Here is a 19,998-nt window from a genome sequence, read left to right as displayed (position 1 = left end):
GGCCGACCCCTCCCCCTCCCTGTGGCCGCGCGGCGTCGCTCTCCGGGTATTTGAACCGCGCTTCCGCCATCTTCCCAGCGCCCAGTCACTGAAGGGAGCGACGCGGAGAGAAGCCTCGGGAAAGGTAACGGGGTCGGGACGGCTTCCTCTTCCTTCTAGGAGCGGGTGGGGGGAAGCGTGGCCGCTTTAAAAAGCGTGAGCGGCGGGGATGGCGGTCACCGTTAGCTGCCGCCTGGAGCGGGGGTAGGAGGTGGGCTGGGTTGCAGTGAGGCTGGGCCTGAGTGAGCGTTGCAGCTGTGATACCTGACTTGTGTGGTGTCCTTTCTCCCCTCACCCCTCGGAATGGGAGAGGTAGAAGGGTAGCCGCTGCGCTCTGCTCTATCCCAGATAAAAGGGCGGGCGGAATCTAGGAGGAGAAATAGAGCGGGGCCTCCAACGGCCCGAGTCTGCGGGGGGAGGGGAGGTGGCGCGCGCGCTGCTCAGTCATGGTGGCTCATGGCGGGGAGAGCGCGTTAGGCCCGTTGGTGGGGGCTGGGGGGAGGCTGGGGCCCGGCCGGGGGCAGACTCCGCTCAGGCGCCCCAGAGGGCTCCCTCGGCTCTCCCGATCGGAAGGTGGATTCTCGTGAGGGATGGGACACCGATTCTGGGCGCGTCGGGGAGGACTTTCTGTGGAGCGAGGCTGGGGTCGGCCTTCGCCGAGGCGTCCTTCGGCGGCCACGGCTCCGTCTCTCCTTTTTCGAGCCCGAAAGCCAAAGGGGTGCGGCGGCAGCCTGCCGTTACTGGGGCTTCAGGGGTGGGCGGGGAGGTGTCGCCGCCATTACCGCGCGCACTCCCGCCGCATGTGGGGAGACGTGGAGGCGCTTCCTGCCCCATGAATGGGCCCGGGACAACGCGCGCCGTAACGCTGGAGAGGAGGGGGGGAGCGGCGGCGTGGGCTGAGCCTCGGCCTTTCCGCCGGCCCTGCTGACTGGCGCGCAGAGCACGCGCCTTAGGAGGCGATTTGGGAACTGAAAACGGCGCCCGGCCCCTTCCGGCTGGGCCTTGAATCAGCTCGCCTGTTGTGAGCTCACATGCTTCCATTTCCCCTGCAGACCCAGCATGGCCGCCCAAGGAGAGCCCCAAGTGCAGTTTAAGGTAAGGGAGTGGTTTAGTGGTTTGGTTTGGTGGGTTTTTTTTCCCCTTTAGTAGAAAAGTAGCACGAGGGACTCTCGAGTGCCAACGTGGATGGTAGGTTTGGCTTTGAAGTGCCAGTCTTTCCTTAACGGTGCAGTTACTTTATTGTAGTATTGCATATCACTTGTACAAAAAGATTCTGTTGCGCTGTGTCAATCTGATGCTATTTGTAGTTTAGTGTAATAAATTTCAGTGATGCTTTGCCTATAGAATGATTTTTAAATTTCAGAAATGAAGTTCACAGAAAAAAGTGCTTAGAGTGAGTTAGAATAGTCTGGTTTCTGTTGTGTATTAATTGTTTAGGGAAGAAAACTTGAAATGTTTCAGAACAGAATTTTCTTGTGTTTTGTGGGGAGGGGTTGTTATCTTAACAGCCAGAAGTCCTTAAGACTGCTTCTTGAAAGGTTGTTACTTGTATTTCTTACAATACTTGGCTAGAGTATTCCAGTTGTTAGTAGTGCAGTTGTTTGGGGTTTTTTGTTTGTGTGGGGTTTTTTTAATTGTAAGATTACAGTGGGTTTTTCCAGTTTGGGTGCTTAAATGAGTTCTTCTCTAAATATGGCCACATTCAGGTTGAAAACCCCAAATACTCTTAATTCAGTCACTTGTAGTTTAGTAGAACCATATTCACAGTGCATCGTAGTTTTCAGCTACGAGAACTAGTTAAGTCTGACTAGAGTTATAGCATGATAGGCTTAACAAATTGGATCCCGGTACAGTGAGTCACTTCATGGAGAACTCGGTCTTCTGTTTACAGTATTTTGTAGGACTAAGGTCTTTGTAGTAGTCATTAGTATTTACACTAAAATGACCAGTAAATGTCTCTTAAGTGTATTGCTCTGACTTTTTTGCATTTATCTGTCAACAGCTTGTCCTGGTTGGTGATGGTGGCACTGGTAAAACAACATTTGTAAAACGTCATTTGACTGGTGAATTTGAAAAGAAGTATGTAGGTACGTCTGAAGAAACATTTGAGATCTAATATGTTACAGTTAGAAGTGCAATTCATGACTTGCTAAGTGCACTACTTTTTCTTCTTATTATAGCAACGCTGGGTGTTGAAGTTCATCCTCTGGTGTTCCATACTAACAGAGGCCCTATTAAATTTAACGTATGGGACACAGCTGGCCAAGAGAAATTTGGTGGCCTGCGAGATGGCTATTACATCCAAGGTAAGATATCTGTATATATGTGGGAATATTCTCTACCTCTTACAGTTCAGTCCTTCATTCTATTAATGTTTGCCCCTCTGAAAACTGTCAGTGTGGCTTGCAGTGATGAGCTGGTTTCTGGGTCTTCAAACTCTTCATGTAGGTATGATAATTTCCTTTGCTAGGCAACTTGCACTGATGTAGGAATATTCTAAGATTGTGTTTCAGTATGCTATTGCAGGCTTTGGTATTAATGAAGAGTAATGGTGCACCTTAAATGACAAGATATTGCTGATGAAATTCATTGGTTAAGAGGTGAAAGTATGTACTTCAGTTAGTACAAATTTATATTTCTATTAACATACTATGCTGAGGCAAGGACTTGGAACATACAAACTGTAAGATTTTGGATACGATGATGAAGTTGTACGTCTCCATGCCAGAGTCTAGTTGTCTTTCTAAAGAAGTACCGATAGGGTCCCTTACTTCTGCTTGGCCAAGCTCTGTTCTGTGTGTACTTCAGTCACCTGCATATCTGTAAAATTTTGCAAGGGATTATTAGAGTTTCACATTGTTGCTTTTCCTTTAGAAGTATCAGGATCGAGTCATGCCCCAGTGTTCTTTGAAAAACAGTTCTGGACAAGGGCTTCCTGAGATGTGGACTACAAGCTCTCAACCTACCTGAAAGCCTCAATAGGATGTCTGAGATTAGTTAAATAGGTGTTAACTAATTTCTGTCAAATATTTGTAAATCAAAGTTGACTTTTGTAATCCTTGTATAGTGTCATACTATGCAACACCATGTTACTCAGTGGGACAGTTGCATTGATAAAACTAGCTGGTGTTTAAGGTTTGGCACTAAAGATGTGAGATGACATGGTCATGGGCTGAGTTCTGTGGACCTGTGCATTGAACTTGTTAACAGAACATGGGCTCTCAGAACTGTGAAGCCGAGAGGGAAAAGTTAATGCAGATGCTTAACCCTAATGTGGGATTTCTATGGGTAGCTGTTTTCTCTCCCATCTTACAAGCAAGTGCTTACTCTCCTGATGTAACTCCTGACTATTCTTTTCTTGCAGCTCAGTGTGCCATCATAATGTTTGATGTAACATCAAGAGTTACTTACAAGAACGTACCTAATTGGCACAGAGATCTGGTACGAGTATGTGAAAACATCCCTATAGTGTTGTGTGGCAACAAAGTGGATATTAAGGACAGAAAAGTCAAGGCAAAATCCATTGTCTTCCACAGGAAGAAGAATCTCCAGGTATGTTGGCATGAGTTTGTAGGAATCAAATTTGTTGGGTCTGTTGACTGCAGTTGGGTTCTATGCAGTAATCGAGTGTTCTGCCTTTGTCACTACAGGCGATAATATTTCAGCTTTACATCCTGTTGGCCGTTTGAACCTAACCAGGGAAGGGCGAAGTGATGATGTTAAAGATGATCATCACTGGTCTTGAGCAGAAGCTATGATAAGTTCTTAAGGAGCTTGTGTGCATTTGGCTTTCACTGCTCAGAATCTCATCAGATGACACAGAAGTGAGACTATAAAGTAGATCAAGTCACAGGAAAAGACAGATGCACTATTCCCTCCTGAAAGCTCCATCTTTGATCAGATTGGATACCTTACTTTTCAGTTATCAGTTTCTGCCTATTTGCCTGAAACTGTACATTTCTAGACACTTAGCTCATAACTGTTTCTGAGAACATAAACAGAAGTCGTGTGGTCAAAAAGAATACTAAGGTAAATGAATATTGGTATGCTCTTAATATCAATTAGAGGTGTCTTTTTTTAATAATGTATAATATGTACTTTTTTGCAGTATTATGACATTTCAGCTAAGAGTAACTACAACTTTGAGAAGCCTTTCCTCTGGCTTGCTAGAAAGCTAATTGGAGATCCTAACTTGGAGTTTGTTGCCATGCCTGCTCTTGCACCACCTGAAGTTGTTATGGACCCAGCACTGGCAGCACAGTATGAGCAAGACTTACAGGTAAGTGAGAAAGGGCACAGAGGTCAAATGATTGCCTGATAACTAGTGTTTGAACTCCTGGGGCAAATAACTGAAGAACGGTTCTTAAGTGTAACTTTTTTGTTCCAGATTGCTCAAACCACTGCACTGCCAGATGAAGATGATGACCTGTGAGGGATGAAGCTGGAGCCCAGCGTCAGAAGTCTAGTTTTATAGGCAACTGTCCTGTGATGTCAGTGGTGCAGCGTGTTTGCCACTTTATTATCTAGCTGAGCAGAACATGTGCTTAATCTTTGGGATGCTGAAAGAGATGAATGGGCTTCGGAGTGAATGTGGCAGTTTAAAAAAAACAAACAAAACAAAATGAAAAAAAAACCAAAACAAAAAACTTCATATTTTGGACCTGCATATTTAGCTGTTTTTTGGACTGCAATTACTTCCCCTTTTGAGTTTCAAATATAAGACTGCTGCAGTCACATCAGAGTGTTAAGTGGTAAATCTTGTTTCTGTCATTCCCATTATTTTTTGTTTAGATAATAAAGTTGTATTTCAAGTATCTCTAAGCAAGTGAACTTTCATGCATTGTTAGGAAAACTCTTCAAAGTGTCTTCTGTTCTTCAGTTGAGGCTAATACCTGGTTGTCTACTGCATTTGTCATTCTCTGTTCTCCTTTTCCCTCCTGCTTCTCATGTTATGCTCCTCTTGCTAAATCAGAGCTAACAGTTAACCTTCCCTTGATTTCCTGAAGCATATAATTAAAGCACCTGAGGAAAGCTGAACTAACTGCCAGGTAAAACTAAGGCAGTGAACACTTGGCTGGTAAGTGTGACTGGATCAGCATTTCCATGCAAATGGGAATGCTTGTGGTCTGCAGGGTGTCTTGAGAGAAAAGTGTGTAGTTCAGCTTGCATATGCTACCATTAGAATACAGTCTCTCAACTCTAACTTTTAATATGTTCTACAATATGCCTTCACAGAGCTCTGTATTTTTAGTAGCCAGAAACAAATGGCATCTAGGCCTGCTAGGTGACTTAAAAGCTGTATCTTTGCATGGAACATCATTCAGTAGAGCTATAGCTGATTAAACAAACTCTCTAAGCATCTTAAAATTCACTAACTAGAAAACAGCTGTAGTTTGAGCTAAAAAGCTCTTGGCTACAAAACAGCATATTAACAAAAACCACATTTATATAAATATCTAGACTTTACTGTAACTGCACCAAGTTCTTAATTTGAAACTAGCTTATTACAGCACAAATGGTGGAAAATGTCAACTTTTAACACTATCTTGTAGAGATTAATCTTGGTCAATATTAGTACTGCTAGTAAACAAAACTAAGTTTAAGATACCATTTTTCAGTAGTGTTTGAGTACCTGAAGCCTTGAACTCTTCAGTTTTGTATTTTTGGTTTCTTAATAAAGTGGAGCATTTCATTTATTCCTTTTAACTTGCATGTTTGTGTACATAACTCCTACTTGAATATTTAACTATTCAACTGTTCTGGTACATGGTAGCAAAAAGTATGGACTATGATGATTACTTCTGCGATACTGTTGTAAAGGAATCATTTTTAAGTTAGTGCAAGTTGGAGTTCTGTGGTTTTTGGGTGTTTGTGTTTTTGTTTTTTAGCTAGTCAATGAGAAGCTGAGCTGTATTTAGGACCTGAAACTCAGTAATGAAAATAGGGAATGTCATGCACTTAGTTCGTAAAAAGACAAACTCCCACTTAACATTCCATTGAATCTTCATGCTGCATCATCTCGCTTTAACTTCATATTGTAGGTTCTTGCCTGTAGTGTTTACTAATTTACCTGTGCATATCTTGGTTAATACTGCTAGCTTGACTATCTGCTGCTGCTTTACTAGGTGTGGTAGCTTTTTTGTCTTCAACCGTCTCACTTCTGAAAATGCACTGCTTAAAAAACAAATTGATTTAGAAAACTTCAGTAGTTCTGCAGTATTGGTATGCCTTAAGAAGAAAAAACAGCAGCACTGAAGTTATATTTGTGTTGTTTCATAGTGTGTGTATGGTGTCATCTTTACAACTTGCCTGCTGCACACAGGTACTAGCCTTAGTATGAATTCCTACAAAACAGCTGAAAAGATTGATGAAAAATGGAATAGCTGTTTAAAGACTAGTACAACTGCTCTGAGCTTTGCTTTGTAATCTTCAGTGTTACTTCCAAGTCCACAAAAACTCTCTGAAGTAGGCAGTAATACTGGTCCTGCTGTAATCTCGTCAACCTGAAATGTTTTGGGAGTGGAATTAAGTCCACTTGTTGCAGCATCATACTTGGTTTTGTCACATTTAGTCCCTGTTAATTGTAACTATAAATGATGCAGGTAGCCTTAATATGCATGTGCAGATTCCTCAGTTGAAGTTCATTAACTATAATGCTACTTTCAGAAGTTTTTCACTAGTTGGGTTTAGGCAAAATAAAATTTTACCTATTTAGTCAAGTAATGAGGAAAAGAGAACTTGTGTTCTAAGAACATCTGTACTAAATACATCAGTCTGTATTGGAGCTCTACCATTATCAGGACTGGATTGATGAGACTGAAATAATTTGTTGGAATACCTACTTTGTTCTACTTGCTTGACTGCTGTATGGTTAGATGAGATGAACTGTTGGAGTTCTTGTGTTCCCTACACACGGTTTGGTGAGTCTTCCCCGCACTGAGATCTCTGGTTTCAGATGGGTTTTTAGTAACTTGTCGTTAATAGACCACGCTCAGCTTTAACTTTCAAAAGCAGGGTGACGTGCTGGGCCATTTATTGTTCCTAGTTCCATGATAAAGCTGTGAGGTTTAAGTGTTCAAGCCCAGAGGATTGTATTAGAAGAGCAGTTGGAGAACTAGTGCATGTGCAAAATAGGCAAGGCAAAAGCATTCGTTCAAGAAACTGGCAGAGGAAATGTTCTGCTGCTTCTCGCTGAACGTTTAAATGAAGGAGTGTTAAAGGCCTCCTAAGGAGAGCTAGGGTTGCCCTTGGATCTCTCAGGATTTCAACAGAGAATCTTTTTTAGAAACTGGAGAACACCTCTGCAACAACTGGAAATCTGTATGCCGAGAACGTTGAAGTCTGCCCCTCTTATGCCTGCAAGTTACAGTACAACAAAATTTGTCTTTTTCCTTTAGAAATGGTTTTATTGTGTTGCTAATACAGTCTTAGTCTAAACTAGTGGAGAAAACAGTGCTGAGACAAATTGTTCTTCTACCTTTACCTTCCTAAAACAGCAATGCACGGCTTGATTGAAGCCATTTGTTTTCCTGACCTGGATTGGTAGTGCTGGTCACTTTCTCTTGCCTGAGTTTTGGCAAGAGTTGACTGGGCCCTCTTAACCCAGGATTGATAGCAATGTCTTACAAGTAACTGAAAAGCTACATCTGGTGCTGCTTTGCTCAGTTTGTTTTCACATGGGTGCATTAATTTATAGGCTGGTTTTGTGTGTGTATGTGTTGATTTTTGTGCTGAGCTGAAAAGTTTGCCTTTAAGAATCTTCTTTATCCTAGCACAAGCTGCTGTATGAGCATCCCATGAAGGGGTTCTTTCTTGCATGTGTCCTGTAGCACTTTTGATCATCTCTGCAAGTGGCCAAAACCGGGAAACATTTTCAGCTGGGGACTTGTGTTGGGAGAATATGAATGACTATGCTGGCCTAGGCCGGTAGCTTTTTCAGACAACACCCAGGTGATAACACTGGAAACAGCTGTAGTGATTCTGAGTCTTTGTTGCCCTCTGGCTTGTTGGTAACTGTCTCTGTGGTGCAAGCTATTGCCTTTCCAGCAAAGAGGGCAAAGAAAGACTGATTCCTCTTTCTGATGGAGAGCTCACTTGGCTGCCTGACAAATAATCTAAAGTTAAACTTGGGAAGAATTTTATGCTTGAAAGGAAGGCTTGATGTGATAACCTGTGTAACAGACTTAGTGGGAGTTACTGATGAGCCAAACCATAGCCTCTTGATATATCTAGTTACTGAAGAATTGTAGGAATGTTGAAACATAAGGCATGTTATTTATACCAAGGCTCTAGCATAGAGCCTAAATCTTCTTGGGTTATAGATTTGAGTGTACAAGGCCAATACTTCTGACTGGGTTGTGTGGGTAATTCTCTTCTAGTTCACAAAGTGAACGGGTCGTTCAATGAGTGAGTGACACTTCCCAAAATGCAGGTGTTCTACAAGCTGCCTCACTGAAATGGGCCAATGTTCGTAGTGGGGCACTGGTTCAGTATAGGAATAGGTTGTTTGATTTTCTTATTTTATTTTGGGTAGTCACAGTTGATGTCTCTCTTGCTGTGATCCTGGAATTCTGTGATTAAAAGAATGAGATTCCCATATTTCTACTACTTGATTGAGGGGAAAAAAAATTGAAAATATGAGGACAGATTTCCCCAAATAATGTTATAAACAGAATTTCATATTTCATATAACACTAACAGAAGTTTTAATGTTTGGTCCACTATGTCTGAAGTCATGGTTTTAATACATTTAATGCAAGCATTCAGAATTGAATTTCATCAACCTAGTTTCAGGTTACTAGGAGGCAATGAGCTTGGTTTACTCTGCCTATTTCCATGTTGACACTTTATTAATAAGGACTGAAAAGGGCAGCCAGAAAAAAACCCACCTCTGTAAGTGTAGACAGTCGTAAACAGGAAGGTCATAAGATTGTTGTGATCAGTAACATCTAAGAAAAAACTTTAACCAGTGTCCTTCCTGTTATGATTGTCTAAGTGACAAAATCACTGATGATACTCTGAAGCATCATTATCTTTCTTGATACAGCTATTTAAGTCTTCTGTACAAAGTGTTAAGCTAAAGACAGCAAATCAAGTGACTAATATAAATGGTTCTTGTTTGCTTTGAACTTCTTTTTCAGATAAGAGCTTGCATGAGTCAGTACCACAGTCTGATTTCCCAGTTGTAATACTAGTTCCTGCTGGTGCTACTGTATAAACTTCACAACACAAAACCAGTGGTAACTTGCTGATGACTCTTTTGCATCTTGGTGACTCTTGAAAATAGTGCTGAAGGGAAGCAATGTGTGTTTTGCTTATACTGAGAATATGAAAGGAAGTTAACTTTCCCATCAGGCTTTTTCGATTGATTACCCCATAAGAAAATTGTTAAAATGTCCACATCTCAGGTTAGGTTTGCAGGGCAAATATTTAGGGAAAGAGCTAAGCCAAAGAGGTTTGTTGCATTTATAAATAAAAAGGTGGGTCATAATAAACAAAACCTGCATTTTTTGGGCATTATTCATTGGCTTTTGATTCTGGATCTAGTATTTTTCTGTCTTGTGTCTGGATGTTTTGTTTTACTTGAATACCTAAATTGATGTCTAGTTATAAAACTTGTTTCAAACTATAGCAGATGAGTACAGTAATTCTTCAAAGACTATGTATAAAAGAGCTGTTTGAGACACATTATCTGCCAGTCAGAAGTGGAGAAGTTGTTGCCAGGTATGTGAGGCTTAAACCAGATGAAAGAGAGTAGTTCTTAGCTCACTAGCTGAACAAGTCTGATATAGCTTAAAAAAAAAAAAAATCTTTGCTATGGAGATCGAGTGGTTACAGCATAATTCTTTTGTATCGCTAGCAAGCAGACTGTCGCATTTGAGAAGACGGGGTAATTCCAGGCTTGAGTGAAACTCTTCTCCGACGGGAGATGAAACCGTGAGGATTACTTTTGTGGTACCAGTTTCAGCCACGCGGTGGGGCACACCGTCCACGTAGCTGCTTTGCTCCAGTGAGATTGTGTTAAACTGAAAAATACCTGTTGGGGTTGCACAAGTGTTGTGTATTCAAGAAGGAAGCGATGTGGATGCTTTTAGCTTTATTAACAGTAGCAAATGGCTATAATGCATGTGCAGTAGCAGATGCTAGTTGATAAAAATTTAAAACAGTAGGTAAGAGTTAATTTTTTTGTACAGTATTTCTGTTTGTTGCAAAATAAGATAAATATAATTGGACTTTTAATAGGGTTATTTTCTTCCTTAAGTTAAATCCACTAAGAGTGTGAAATAGACCAAGACAGTGAATTACAGTAGGATCTTTGTCATCCTAATGCTGTTAGCATAGCAAAGCTTAGGCACTGCCATCACGTGCTTTCTCATTTTTTCCTACTCTTTGGCAAATTCAGGTTAAAAAAATTTTAGAAGGCGGAGCTTACTATATGGAATCAGTCAACATCTCAATAATTGGCATTGAATTAAAGTATAACTTTACCCAGGAAAAAAAAAATCCATGCATTAAGTGCTGATCACCTAACCTTGATTCAAAACAAAAATCTGGTGAGGAATATGTAATAGTCAAATCTAGCACAGTAGTGTCATGTAATTCATAGTTTGATCTTGTAGTCAGGTTACAGTATGAATAGCAAAATGAGCAGAAAGCTTGAAGGATCAATGTCCTGAGTATTATAGTCCCTGTTCTGCTGTAGAGAGACTGTAAATAAGGGAGAAAGATGTTCTTCCACTCAGACCTTCAGACTTGAAATTAGGATGGCTGGAAGAACTGCTGTATGACAGTTTTCTCTAGTTATGCTGGAGAACACTATCTTTAAAAAGTTCCTCAAATGCACTCTGCATATTTCGTAGGTGATAAACTGCATCCATGCTGTCCAGCTGAGGTCCCTGGTTCAGAGTGTGGAATAAGCAATTGACTGACTCTCTACACAGGGAAATTCCTAGCTGACGTAGTACTCAAGGAACTAACGGCAGCTATTACGCAGGAGAAGCCTGGGCAGTGTGGCACAAAACCGAAGTGGCATCTTCGGAAGCATAGCCTAGCCTGTCGATAAGATAAAGCAACAAGTGAAATGTTGCATTAGGCAGTGAGACGACACCTCTGTTGTAAAGGGCTGAACCTGTGAGAAGGAATATGAGGGAGCTCAAAAGCAGGAAGAAAGCATTGCACACAAGTTGGGCCACCAGAAAAGGTATGGAAAATAGATGAAGAAAGACATAAATTGTGACTAGAGAACAAAATGCTTATATGCTAAAAATGTGATAATGATTAATGCAACATTCCAAAGTATAACTAACTAGTAGCAATTATATTTAATGGAAGTCTGCTATTAAATGTCAAACCAAATAGAAGAAAGCAGTGGGGGGAAAGAAAGATGCAGGTTGGAGAGGGAGGGGAAATGCCAGAACTCTCCTTGCAGCTGAGAACTTCACTAGGTGGTTCTCCACCACAGGGAATTTAAAATAAGACCAGCTTGGTATCCAACAAATTGCGAGAACTGCTGGTACACATATGTGAGAGAGGCTGATCGTGCACCCATGCTTTGCTGGAAAGCACTTTAGGCGGTGCTGACAGGGTACCATAGCAAAAAGCTTCAAAGAGAAGAAATGAACCTAACAGAAAATAATTGAGTTTGTTCCATCACTAATCTTTGTTGTGCACAGGTCAGTTGACTTCACTAGAACTCCTGTGATTTAAATGGAAGCTGCCTGAGAAAATCTACCTTAACACCCTGCAACTTGAAGATTACTTGTCAGGTAGAGTGTTTTGCCACTTTCTTGTAGGTGAATAACTTGGATTTTTCCGGATCAGGTGTTCCTTCAGTAAACAGCAGGGACCTTTAGTAACATGTAAAGGATAGTATGATCTAGGCACGGAACATATTCTGTGTTGCAGTTTGAAAGACGTATACCCTGGGGCAAGCATTTTTCTATTACCTCTTTTATTACTCCTTTATTTCAGTTGACTACTTTTGCGAGTGCTCTTCAAGTGCTTTGGTTATAGGCTTTTAAACGGGTAGGTGCTGTCTTTCTGATATGCATGTATACAGTGCCTTGTACAACTAAGACCATGTCCTGACCTGGAAGCTTCAGTACAACACATGTGAAACTCCTTTTATTCTTCATGTAAATATTATGTATCAGCCTTATAGAATAAATGCAAATGAGAACATATAGGTATAAAACCTTCCCTTCTGCCTTTGTAAAACTGATAGAAGAAAATAATGCTATCTGCTTGGGTTAATCACACTTTCAAAATTTATTTGTATTTCAGTTGCTGTTGCCCTCTCTTGAGTGGATACTTGCTACTAGTGGTTTGCTGCTAGCAGAGGACTAATGCTTTTATCCCCTCTAAGCAATGGATAAATCCTGCTTCTAAATGGCATATATCACTGGCTATTTAAAATCTGACACGTTAAGTTTTGTAATGCCATTTTCACAGGTACTGGCTTGACTACAGAACTGTTTCTTCCTTATTTAATTCTACAGATATGAATGTTGGTATGGTAGGTATTCCTTGATGATTTTATCTCCTGCTCTTCACCCTAGCTGACTTTGCATGTGCTAAAAAAGGCTTAGAGCCCAAGAGAAAGAAGGGAAACACTTAATCTCTTGAAAAATCAGTATCTCTAATTAAAAAGGATCTGAAGGTCACATCAGTTGTCTTTAGCTGCAAGTGACATCTGAAAACGACAGTTATTTAAGGAGCCTATGAAAATCACTGATAGGTTGACAAATCCTCTAGAAAAAGAAAAGGGGAGATTTTTTTGATCTCCATATCGTATCCATTTTCATAGTCAAAATCACATTTTGAGTGGTTGATTTTATTTTAGTTTGCCTTCCTGCAGTATGCATTAAGAACAGTGGCAGATACAAATAGGATTTTTTCTTTTGTTTATTGTTTTGAAAATATGTTTTTAGCCAGTTCCATGATTCCAGGGTGTGTCTTGTGATCTTAGGATCTTTGGGATGGCTGTAGCAGCCAACAGATGTAAGTGATTTCTCTAATCAGATTATTAAGCATTACAGCAGAGTGAGGAACAAACCAATAGGAGTCACAGTGGTCAAGAGAGTGCATGGAAGAGAATCTATGCTAGGGTTTGGTTTATGTATTGACCATCTTCTATCAACAGAGAGCTAAAACTCCAAGACTCAGTGCCTGAAATTGCAGGGCTTAGTCTGGATCTTAATTCTGGAATTCAGTTTTCATGCTTTTAAATTAATTAATGGGTTGCATTTCAGATTGGATGACTCTTCAGATCTTCATAAGAGCACAGATTTGGAAGCTATTGCCAACATTTTAGCCAGCGCTCTGATTTCTGTCCCCACCCTCTCATTGCTTTTGCCACTTAGATCTAAAGTAAGAAACTACAAAAGGCAGGAACTGTGTTATTCCCCATAGAATGAAAAGTCTTTAATATGTACATCTATAATAGGCTCAGATGTTCTTACTGAGAAGTAATTTGCAGATTGGCTTCTGGCTGTATTCTCCATTTGTGCTAGTAAACTTGTTTCACAAAGCAGTTGAATGAAACTTTCATGGATTTGCTTTTACCCATAAGAGCAAGAGATAATTAAGTAAGACTGTAAGAGGAAAAATTGGCACAAATTCCAAAGGCAAAACTTTATCATGGTGAAATACTTCTGTAATTAAGAAAATCTGACTACCTGAATGATACCAAAAAATATGCGGTTACAGGCAGTGGCTTTTTGGCAAATAAGATTTGACTTAATCACGTAAAAAAAGAATTTGTATAATGTTTTATTTATACAATTATCCAATTTTATGTAAGCCTGACATTAAGGCTCAGATAATAAAAGATTTGATTAAATTAAATCTTTGGGCTTTGCACAAAAGCCTAAACTATTTTGCAAAAATCAAATGTTTTCTTTGGTATATGGAGTAAGATGTTAAGGCACTACCACAATACAAAAAAGTCTAATGAACAGGATGATACAGTGAATAGACAATAAAAAGAATAATCCAATAACTATTCATTAGTAAGTGGGACCTCATCCAAAGAAAACTTAAATGTATAATTTATTGTATGATGTTATTCACCTGCTTACTTGGTCTTTGAATCATCAGGCTCTTAATGTTTTCAGAAAGAATATATAAATTAAATCAGCTTAACTTTACATACGCAGCATGATAAAAGTATTTTATCTGATTAGGCCTAAATTTTATTGCCAAAAAGCTGTGTATTGTTTTCTGGCATCGACCAGCAAGTTCTCATTTTCTTAATTAGAAAAATATTTTTCCATGATGGTGTTAGCCTGGTTGAATTAGCTCCAGGATTTTTGTTTGTTTGCTTTTTCCTCAATCTGAACAGTTCAGTTTGTCCTTTTCAGTATAATCAACTCAAAGAAAACTTCATGCAATATTTTCATGAGTATGGTCTACTTTCTGACTAATTTTGCCAAAATATCTTTTACTACTTCATGTGTCCTAGGGACTAGAGTCATGCAATGGCCACTGCCACCCTTTGATCCTCTTTTGTTAGATGGCATTGTGCAAATAAGAACTGTAATGCCCGAAATTCTCCTACCTATGAGGCTTTTTTAATAGCTTTTGTGGTTCTTCGCTGATCTGAGAAGCATTTGAGTTGCTCAGCAGCAGCTATCTTTGTGCAGGTGGATTCCTACCAGAGTCAGGGGCCCAGTTAAGAGCTCATGAAGTGGCTTGTTGCATCACATCTGATAGCTGCTCATTCAGCATTATGTTTGTGCTATTGAAGGTCACAACTCCGAGAAGCTGCACTTTATTGAGAATCATCCTACTATTAATCACAGTAATACAGGTGCTAATAAAATCTATATGTATTTGTAACTGTTTCTCATGCTAGTACAATTTCTATGTCCCTCCCATACCATGCGTTCTTTCAAAGGCAGTACTAGCTTGTATAGCCTGTACAAAGTCTTTATGCATAATCCTTTCCCATAAGGTCTAGACAGTCTTGCGTTTATTCTTTTTTTATTAAAATTGTTCTTTATAATGCATCGAGGGTTTTTGTTTGGATATTTTTTTGCTATGTATTGGAAATTCAAATTTATTGTATTTCAGGATTTGCACTGAAAATTTTAGTGTTCATACTAGCCAAAGTTAATATTGTTTGACTATGAGGAAAAAATGAAAAAGGAGAATATACAAATACATCAATGATCTCAGAAGTCACAGAATCATGGCAAAATACAATTGGAATGGACCAAAAGAACTAATTTAGCTCATCTTCATGCTGCAAGGTAAGACTGACTGTTTTCATAGCATCTCTGACAAGTGTTTGTCCAGCCTGTCCTTCAAGACATCCAATAATGGAGACTGCACAGCCCTTTCTGTCCTTTACTCCTGCAGTGTTCTACACTATAATACTAAGCCTTGCTACCTCCTACTCCTCTGCAATAAGTGTGAAAACTAGATTTGATTCTTTTCACATGTTCTTTTCACTTGACCAAATCCCTCTGTACTTCTTGGCTTGTCACTCTTGACTCCTCTTCTGCTGGTAACCCCCCCTAAGCACACTGAATTTTTTTTTTACCTCGAGAATGACCTGCTTAGCCATCTGTTTCTTAACCTGTGTTTATGTAGTGAGTTACTTGTGTGTAAATACAGAACACACATCCATTCATGTTTATTATTTTGACAGTTGTTGCTCTGAAGTTTGAGACCCAGAAGAGACTGTTAGTGGTCTAGGCAGTGTATGAACCTTTAATGATGGCTCTTTCCAGGGAACTTCAGGCCTATCAGTTAATTTCTAACTCAAAAAAAACCCCACAAAATGACAAAAAAAAACCCCAACCCAACATCTTTTTAATAGATGACTTAAAAAGGTAGATATGAAATAAAATTGAATTTTGTATTAGTTGTAAGTGCAAAAATAAGCATTTGAGTTTTATAGCTCAATAATGTATCGAGTATTGCACAAAGAGCAATAGAAGCGAAGCTGTAGCGAGCTTTGGCATAGTGTAGCAACCAAAATTGATTGGATCCTTGAATGTAATAGATCATGTTTGCTGGCCTGTGCCACCCACAATATTTTCATTTCTGCTACTGTAGGGACTGCAGCCACACTTTTGTTGTTCTGAAAACATCCTTAATGTCAACTATACAACCCTCTTTTCTTTCTCTAATAAAAATGCACTTTCACGTATGATTTATTCTTTTCAAAGTTTCAATGGGAAGAGAAGCAACTAATGCTGCTGGCCAATTTTTGCAGATGACATGAGATGATGACACATCCACAAGAATAAACACTAAGAAACAGTTTTTAAAATAAGAATGAAAAAACCCTCAGTTGTATATTTTGGTTTTGCTTAGAATTGCAGAGTCTTGAGTTATGAAAGCACAGGAGGCTATGCATTTTTTCAGTTTAAATAAAACTTATCATAGACTAGATTTTCAGTGGTAGTTAAGTATAGCCCTGACGCTCATTGTGTAAGGGATAACAATGAAAAGGGGTGTGTAGTTGGTAAATGCCTGCTAACAGATGCCACATAATTCTTCCAGCACACAAGAAAAGTGCTATAGTATGTTACTGCAGCTGTACGTGCAGTCCATCCCATGAGGAAAAGAGAATTTGTGTGCTGGAAGCCTTAAGAAAGCAGAACTTGGCCTTTTCTGCCTCACCCCCATTCAATACAGATTAATATAATGATGATACTATTTAAAATAATCAATTGCTGCTTTTTTTAAGCAACAGTTGGCAATTTAAGCAACAATCTTCTGTCTTTAAGATTTGTATCTTCCTGCCTTTCCCTAGAATCAGGGGGCTACAGTGATTTTAAATTGATTTTAAATGTAATTTTTAAAGTGAATCTTCCATAGTTACTTTGCCAATTAGTATTACCTATCGTCATGATTTTATTGTAATACACCAAGGAAGAACACAGGAAAGGAAACATTCTTCAATCTCTTTGAAGGTGGTGCAGCTGGCAAGTGATATCCCCCCCCCCCCGTATGAAGATGTTGTTAAGAAGTTGTTTTGGGCAGCCTGGAACAATGGCTATCTTCAGACAGTGTTAAATCCTACCTGGAGAAAATTGTCCTTTTGAGGAAGAGGAGGACTTACTTGCTGAAATTGAAAGAAGCTGCTTCAGTAGCAGTAGTTGTTCTAAATAAGCAAAACTTGTGAGAATACAATGAATGTGCTGGAGCTACTAATCAAAATATAAACCAATATGCAATATTTTATTCTAGATAAGCAGTTCATCTGGATGAGCAGTTCTCTTCAAATCACATAATTCTTGCCTCTTTTAAATTTTTATTTACAATATAAATTACCTACACTATAAAAATGAGAGCTAGTTAACTAAGTGCTAAGTTTTTTGAGATACCTAAATAAAAGGCATCACCTGCATACAAAATACTTTGAGAGAAATATTTTCAGCCAATTCACTCTAATGATCATTTTCAGTTCCCTTGCTCAAAGAAGAAATGAGAGGTTGGAAAAGGAAAAAAAAAAAAAAACAACTCTTCAAACTACAGCGCTTTTAAGTGCTGCCAAATGCATCTGTCAGGATATGGGGGTAGCTTCTTTTAAAAATCAAAGTAGAAGTCATAGTCTCAGTGACTATGGATTGAGCTGAGCCATGGCTCCTTTGAAAGGCTGAAATGAGCCGTACAATGGAAGAGACAGCTTTGAGTCTACATTGCAGATACTGATACCCATGGCCTTTGAATACATGAGATGTAGCTAGTAGAAAGAAATAAGAGTTTTGAACTCCCTTTCTTGCCTGTAAACTGTATTGTCAATTTAACTCTTGATCCTGGGTGTTTGTTTGCTTGAACTGTGGTAAAGTGGCTTCTGTTGCAGCCAGTTAAACCTTAGAATGGCAGGAAAAAGGCTAGTGGAGCAGCTGAGGGCACAGACCCTGGTTTAGGAAGGTGACTGCAGAATCCAGACAGGTTGCGGGACAGGGATGCACAAGTCAAAGAAGGATCAGGTGAATGACACGGATTGCTTCTCTACCAAATCCATAAAACGTTGGGGGTGCAGTTATCAGCAGGGACAGCTTCTTCACCCTGTATTGTATTTCATCCTTGTACAGTAGCTAGAGGAAGAAGACTTTTTCACCAAGTCCTTGACCTTCCTGTTGTGGGTGAGCACTGCAAGAGTTTCTAAATACAGCACCAATGTGCTGCTTTAGTAGTGAACGTATCAAACTTGGTCTGAGAGCTAGTGCAAGAGCTTCCTGTTGCTACAGTCCTGTGCAAGGCCAACTCCGTAGGTTTAGGAATGACTTTTTCATCACCAAAGTGATGATTAAAAAAAACCCCAAAACTCTTTGGTATGGGCTCACAATTCTATGTTGGAATAAGATCATATAAAGAAAAGGTAAACTGTGTTAGAGGTGACCCCTTTATCTGTGAAACTGCTTCTCCTTTACAGTTCTGTGAGTAAATCATTTATACTCATTACAAAAATAACTGTCCTGGTACAAAGGTGTGTATTGAGAAGGTGGCAAGTTTGGCATAGGATCTTGTTCTGGTTCCTTGCAGATGTGCAAATCTAATCAGATTGCACCTATGTACATCTGAGTAGTTCCCAGATTGCTGGTAGAGTTGCCCTGGATGTTCCCTGTAGCAAAGGACAGCTGAATTATGTTACAAAACTGTGGGGTTTTTTGTGTAAGTGAATTAAGTAAAATCAGTTCTACAACTACTTACCTTGGATGTCCTTAACAAGCCAGAAAAGTTAGCACTAAAATTTCAAATTTCAGTGGATGAGTGTTGATATACCAGCTGTAACCACCTTGTTAATAATTTCTATTACTGACAGATAAATAGTTTTGACCAGGGAGTAATTTTAATCCAGAATATTTATTGGTGTATTAGACTGTGATATTAGAGAAGTTTTATGAAATCTAGCTGTTAGATTTATTCTTAAAATACTCCTTTCTAAGATGTTTGTTAAAACATTTCAATCCCAATTATGCACCAGCTCTCTTGTGGGAAGTTAATGATTCCAATGAAAACAAAGGAAGAAAACTGTATTTCAGGTTGTTTGTCTTATGCAGTGTAAAACATTCTTTAAAGGATTATTCTGTCTGCTTGTATTTACATAGTTAGCAATAAAGATTTTTAACTTCAGGTTTTTTCATTTCCTGGTAAATGTCGACTACAGCATTTGCTAATTTTCTGTTTCAATAATATAATCATCCTGAGCGAACACAAGGTGAACAAGGGAAGCTGAAACTGAAAGTTAAGTTTAATTGTCACATGATAGGTCACACTCACGTTGCTGTGAAAGTGTTGCAACCAACATCGCCAACATATAACAATTGATCTTTCTTTTTTTGTTAAACCTTTGTCTTTGAAAGTGCCCCCTACCTCCCCCCCAAAGAAACGGAAGGGGGGGGAGAGAGAAACCTGGGGCATATAATTTCCCAGTGCTGTTTGCAAGCCTCTGATAGTTGCTACAGATCACCAGGCTTTCTGTTCTTTTAGGGAAGTAGTTCTACCTGTCAGCAAATGTCTGAGCTGCAGAGCAGCTTCTCCCTGGCCTTTTTGCTGCTCTCTGCTTAAGTGGGACAGAAAATCCAGAGGCCTTTCATGGACCCCCCCAGTACTGTAACATGGGGGTCACAGCTTTCTCCTTCCTTACTCCCTTAGTAGGGCCACAGGGCAGCAGAGTGGGAGAGCTGCGCTGGGGAGAAACCTCTCCAGCGGGCTTAGCACGGGCCGCCCAGTTACCCAGCATATGCAGACCTTTGTGCTTTTATTGACATGCAAATAGCTTAAATGAGCGTTATTTCATCTGCAGGTTCTTCAAGAGCAATCCACTGTGATTGTTTGTCTTCCGAGTGTTGTATCAGTTACTCTGGTTTGCACGCAAGATGCCGCCCATTGCTGCCTCTGGTCTGCGGTAGGAGCAGTGTGACTCTTCAGATCAGGTTTCCAGATGATCACAGGAATAAATTCAGAATTTATTTCTGCAAATAATCTCCGCTGTCT

The 19,998-nt window shown here is 39.8% G+C and overlaps 1 protein-coding gene across 1 annotated transcript; it reads left to right on the top strand.

Annotated features, from left to right (window-relative positions):
- RAN (RAN, member RAS oncogene family) lies at positions 1–5,735 on the top strand. Its single transcript, XM_050906769.1, has 7 exons — positions 1–124; positions 1,092–1,134; positions 2,042–2,126; positions 2,220–2,345; positions 3,404–3,591; positions 4,148–4,318; positions 4,427–5,735. The coding sequence occupies exons 2-7, from the start codon at positions 1,099–1,101 to the stop codon at positions 4,469–4,471; spliced, it is 651 nt and encodes a 216-aa protein (XP_050762726.1). The 5' UTR covers positions 1–124; positions 1,092–1,098; the 3' UTR covers positions 4,472–5,735.
- Positions 5,736–19,998: the final 14,263 nt, after the last annotated feature.

This window comes from Gymnogyps californianus, chromosome 16 (genome assembly GCF_018139145.2).
Source record: "Gymnogyps californianus isolate 813 chromosome 16, ASM1813914v2, whole genome shotgun sequence".
Taxonomy (NCBI): Eukaryota; Metazoa; Chordata; class Aves; order Accipitriformes; family Cathartidae; genus Gymnogyps; species Gymnogyps californianus.
The sequence above is the reverse complement of the archived record's forward strand: the minus strand, read 5'-3'. Positions and strand labels throughout refer to the sequence as shown.

Coding starts and splice junctions, on each gene's coding strand:
- RAN (XM_050906769.1), top strand. CDS start 1,099: ATGGCCGCCCAAGGAGAGCCCCAAGTGCAGTTTAAG. Junction 1,135..2,041: donor AGCCCCAAGTGCAGTTTAAG/GTAAGGGAGTGG, acceptor ATCTGTCAACAG/CTTGTCCTGGTTGGTGATGG. Junction 3,592..4,147: donor ACAGGAAGAAGAATCTCCAG/GTATGTTGGCAT, acceptor ACTTTTTTGCAG/TATTATGACATTTCAGCTAA.